The sequence below is a fragment of the Trypanosoma equiperdum genome (assembly GCF_001457755.1).
Source record: "Trypanosoma equiperdum strain OVI genome assembly, contig: ctg_1474, whole genome shotgun sequence".
NCBI classification, from domain to species: Eukaryota; Euglenozoa; class Kinetoplastea; order Trypanosomatida; family Trypanosomatidae; genus Trypanosoma; species Trypanosoma equiperdum.
The window spans coordinates 160,875-162,575 of NW_027123476.1; the positions used below are offsets into that span (position 1 = coordinate 160,875).

Consider the following 1,701-nt stretch of genomic DNA (forward strand, 5'->3'; position numbering starts at 1 on the left):
AATTTGTTGCCCGCCATATATTTATGTGCTTGCTCTATGCAGGTACTATAAACCATAATACGTTTTTTTTTCCTGTTTGGATTTGTTGTGAAGAGGGAATGCGGTTGAAAAAAGGAGCAAGAGGAAATTGCTTGGAGGCGATGGGTGGTGTTTATTGTGTACGCCGGGAGGACGTGCGCTGCGGGCGAAGGGTGGACTGAAACGGCAACAGAGTTGCGGCGGGTTTCTACTTATAAGAATGGTGCTGATTCTTGATTATGTGTAGACATGGTAATATTCTGACGAGTGTTGTGAAGGTCAGTGGGTGCATACGCATGCGTTAATGTTATCACCTAATGTCTTCCTACACAATACCTCCCACACATTTCTTTCTTTCCATTTCTTCCTGACACTCCCGCGTTTTCAACATCGTGGTGTTCGTACATCATCGGTGGCGCACCTTCGACTCCACTGGTCTGCTGACCGACCGTGTACGTTTAAACCTTTTTTTTTACGCGAATACAATCAGGTGAAGGTGAAAGGAAGACGAATACAAACAAGCAGGGTGGGCTTTAGTCACAACACTGCAATAGGGAGGAACATCGGAGACAACACATAATCAATCAGAACTGACCGGGAGGTCAATATCATTCACAGCAGAAATAAAGGCAAGTAGAGAAAAGCTGGCCATAGGTATCTTACAGGTATATTTGTCAAACGAGACCATTACATAAAGACTCATCACGATGACAACACTTCTCGACCCCCAACCTCAAATTGATCCCTCACAGAAGGCAATGATGGTGTTGAAGGACAGCACCATTACCCCAGCTGCTATGAACGTTGTTGGTGGTTACGTAATGGGTTTTGGATTTTCCCTCTTTGGTGCAATGATTTCAGCCGAATCCACAACGCAGCGGATGGGCACCGCCGACTTCTTCCGTTACAGTTTGAAAACGGCCCACAGACTCGGCTTCAGTTTTGCCTACTTTGGTTTCCTTTTCGGTGGCATTGAGGTTGCGCTTGAGAAGCGACGGGGCCGTAAGGATGTGTGGAATGCTACACTTTCTGGTGGTCTTTTGGGTGGAGTGTACGGCTGTCGTTATTATAAAGCTCCCGGGCTTGTGGGTGGTACGTTAGGTGGTGCAGCCGTTTCTTTGATGCTTGAACGTGTTATGGATGCATTGGGGTTGGCTCAACGCTAAAAAGAAAAAAAAAGGAAGGCAACAAGAGAGGACGCCGCAAGAGTGAGAACAAAGCGTTCCACTGGCGTTAGTGTCACTTAAATTGTACGAGCGTTTGTGTTGGGAAGGCAGGGAGGGAGGAAAGTGAATGGGAAAGAGAGGGTGTGCGGGATTGAAAAAAAAAAGGCGCAACGAGCGGAAGGTGAGTGAAGAGAACTTAAATAACTACCAAAAAGGGGGAGGGGGTTAATCTCGCTGCGAACTTCCTCTTGTGTCACGGATCGTACTCCTTGTGTTTTTATGTGTGCAAGTTACTCCGTCAACCTTTTGTCGGACTTAACGGTTGTTGTTGTTGTTGTTGTTGTTTTTCCCCGTCTTCTGAAGGTATTTAAACCCTTTTGAGCGTGATTGCACTCTCAACTTACACCGCTAGTGGCTGAGTTTGGTCCTTGTTTTGATTGATTGACCTCGTCGTGGAACCCTTTATCTAACTTTATCACTTGCATACCACAATTACATGTTCACCCTTCCCCCCCCC

At 46.4% G+C, this 1,701-nt stretch overlaps 1 protein-coding gene across 1 annotated transcript; it reads left to right on the forward strand.

The window, feature by feature from the left end:
• Positions 1–725: 725 nt before the first annotated feature.
• On the forward strand, positions 726–1,184 carry TEOVI_000719200 (mitochondrial import inner membrane translocase subunit tim17; the record flags this gene model as incomplete). Its single annotated transcript, XM_067221664.1, has 1 exon — positions 726–1,184. One exon carries the CDS (start codon positions 726–728, stop codon positions 1,182–1,184), a length of 459 nt encoding a protein of 152 aa, XP_067077765.1.
• Positions 1,185–1,701: the final 517 nt, after the last annotated feature.